This window comes from Nematolebias whitei, chromosome 2 (genome assembly GCF_014905685.2).
Source record: "Nematolebias whitei isolate Nwh7 chromosome 2, NemWhi1, whole genome shotgun sequence".
Lineage (NCBI taxonomy): Eukaryota > Metazoa > Chordata > Actinopteri > Cyprinodontiformes > Rivulidae > Nematolebias > Nematolebias whitei.
In genome coordinates this window covers 5,777,474-5,780,154 of record NC_056499.1, presented here as the reverse complement: position 1 = coordinate 5,780,154, position 2,681 = coordinate 5,777,474, and the positions used below count along the sequence as shown (strand labels likewise).

Here is a 2,681-nt window from a genome sequence, read left to right as displayed (position 1 = left end):
GACAGGATCTCCCCCATATGTTGTTATTTTTAGCACAATATTTAAAGATTCTCAACAACAGGATCTCCCCCATATGTTGTTATTTTTAGCTCAATATTTGTAAAAGAGTTAAAGTCAATTTTGAGTTTGCTACAATCAATTAGCTGCGGTCACCATCTTGAATTGTGGTGACGTCAGAATAATGTTCATCCAGTGATGACTTTCTAAAATCTTCAGGTAAACTCATAAAGTGATTCATGAGATGTTAGCTGTCGAACAGTACTGCTCAAACAGCTAATATTAATATTTTAAGACAAAAATAATAATAATAAGTGCAATGTGTAGCAGTCGGAGTCTGTGTGGGAGATGACTCTCAGCTACTACCATATCAACTTTCAGCTCAATGTTTGTAAAAACAGCTGAGTTCCAACACATTTTGTGTTTCTTAAGGTCCCTTTGCCTTGGCGGACATCTTGAAGGTGACTCCAAAAGTTAACAAGTTAATGATTTATTTTTTTAAGAGCTTTATTAAAATCTGTGCAGTAGACAAACAAATGCACGTGCACAAATACACACGCAAACACACCAAAAAAAAAACAATATCACACTTTGACCTTCAGTATCAAACTAAATCTGTGCATATAAAAATGACAAAAATACATTGAACATTCTAATAAATGCTATTTAAACGCTATTAACTGTAAGTAAATAAATGGTAGTTAACGGATAAAAGCCAAACGATCACAATTGTCTAAATTCTGACAAAACAACTCGCCTCCAAAACCATCAGGAACATCTCAGCTAAGACTGAAACAAACGGTTGAAACTTTCCAAAAGTAGGAAAACTTAAAGCTGAAGTTCTGAGGATGATTTGAAATGAAAATAAATATAACAAAAGTTATAAATACTTATTCTTACTTACTCTTTTATATAATATAACCCAGTACATTTAGTTTTAAAGGTACTTTACTAATGAGCAGAGCATATATTATACAAAATATTTCTTCTGAAATTATTATTATATTAATACTACTAGGATTGTCTTAGAAAATGTTTTTTCTCATATGGATCTATCAGTTTCAAGACGCGTTTTGTTTACGCTGGATTGTTATCTGATATCTGAATATTTCAGTGGGAGTGCTGTTTGCTCACCAGTATAAGCTTCTGGGTTTGCCTGTCAAACAGTAAAAACGTGTTTTAAGGATGTTCACATGCAGAAAACACGCAAAAATGTTTAATCTGTGCACTAAACAGTTAAAATATACCATTTTGATAATAAAACACAATAACCAATGCCAGTCATTCTTCTTCGGCAGTTAAAACGAGTCGCTTTATGCGGACTCACAGCGCACCGTAGATGTCACAGCACCACCTAGTGGACATTTTTTGTAGGCTTTTAATGTAAAAACATTTCTTGTTCCTGTTCAGTTAAATGTTACATTTCTAATAAACTAGTTTGCAAAAACTGAAGGCAAATCTCAATTTTCTGTATGATAAACTGCATAAACGCTCCAGTCGTTACACTAAACTATCCCAATAAAAAGTTTTTAATGTTCTCAATTCCTTTAAAGCTGCTCGAAGCTCAGCAGGTTTTTTTTATAAAAGCTGGTGTAAATGCTTTGGAGGGCGCAGTAGGTGCACAGGGTGGTGCAACGAGCCGCTGCACCCTGAGCCATAACACCGAACGTAGTCGTCATCACTGACTGCCACGAGTAAACTGACCGCAGCACGACTCTGACAGGGAACCAGTGCACTGTGCTCCTCCGCGAGGTTAAAAAAATACGCCATCCCAACAAATAATCTCCGCACCGTGTCATGACATTCACGAAGCAAGGAAGGCGCGATAGGCGAAGCATCTTACTGCAAAGCTGAAAGCCACGTTACATAAAACCATCTAGAATCCCTCTTGAATGAATTTCACGAGAACCCGCTGGCTAACGGTAACAACAAGCCTAATGTTAGCCCTTTGATGAATCAATGCGAGAACGACAAGCTTGCAGGGGTAGACAGAGGTAAGTAAACGGCAAAATCAAATAAACATACAACCGTCAATCCAGGATTCTTATGTCAATGAAGATATAATTGAACTATTACCCATGGTGTCCTGTGAACACCGGCATATCAGGTGGGATTCTCGGTCAGAGGCAGATTGTGATGAGCTCCTCGGGTCCAGGCTAACGTTAACGTAGCCTGAGTTTAGGGTCTGCGGTTATGGCAGGCCGTTCTAACATATATTAAAATACCAGCTTTTCTAATCAAGTTGACCTTTTATTTCTAAATGACAGTAATTGAAGTGAAAAATATCTAAAGTTAGGAAATATTATATTTTAAGGTCTAAACAATTTAAAATTTTCAAGTAAAATTATAAACCAGTGTACCCAAAACGCTTCATATTTGAGAGTCAGAGTTTCTTTATTGCCATTCGCACCTCATGTGGTACATGTGGTGGAGCGAAATTATGTACACAGGGTCCCAGTTACATCCAACAATAAAATGTAAAAGAAAAACAGTAATAACATCTAAGATATGAACTAAGAAAAACATCAACTAAATATACACTAAGCACTCATAACATAAAAACACTACGTTGAACAGCAGCACGAACATGAGTCCGTGTGAGCAGATGAGCACGCATGAACACAGCAACATGAAACAGATCAGCAGCAACATGAAACTGATCAGCAGCAACATGAAACTGATCA

The 2,681-nt window shown here is 36.7% G+C and overlaps 1 protein-coding gene across 2 annotated transcripts in view; it reads right to left on the bottom strand.

Moving 5' to 3' along the window:
• Positions 1–2,178, bottom strand: part of LOC119428204 (zinc finger protein 821) — a 27,862-nt gene extending 25,684 nt beyond the window's left edge. For both annotated transcript variants that reach the window (XM_037695855.1, XM_037695863.1), the window contains exon 1: positions 2,074–2,178. In XM_037695855.1, the coding sequence (XP_037551783.1) occupies positions 2,074–2,077 (4 nt within the window). In that variant the 5' untranslated portion in view covers positions 2,078–2,178. The remainder of the gene's footprint in view (positions 1–2,073) is intronic.
• Between the last annotated feature and the right edge of the window lie 503 nt (positions 2,179–2,681).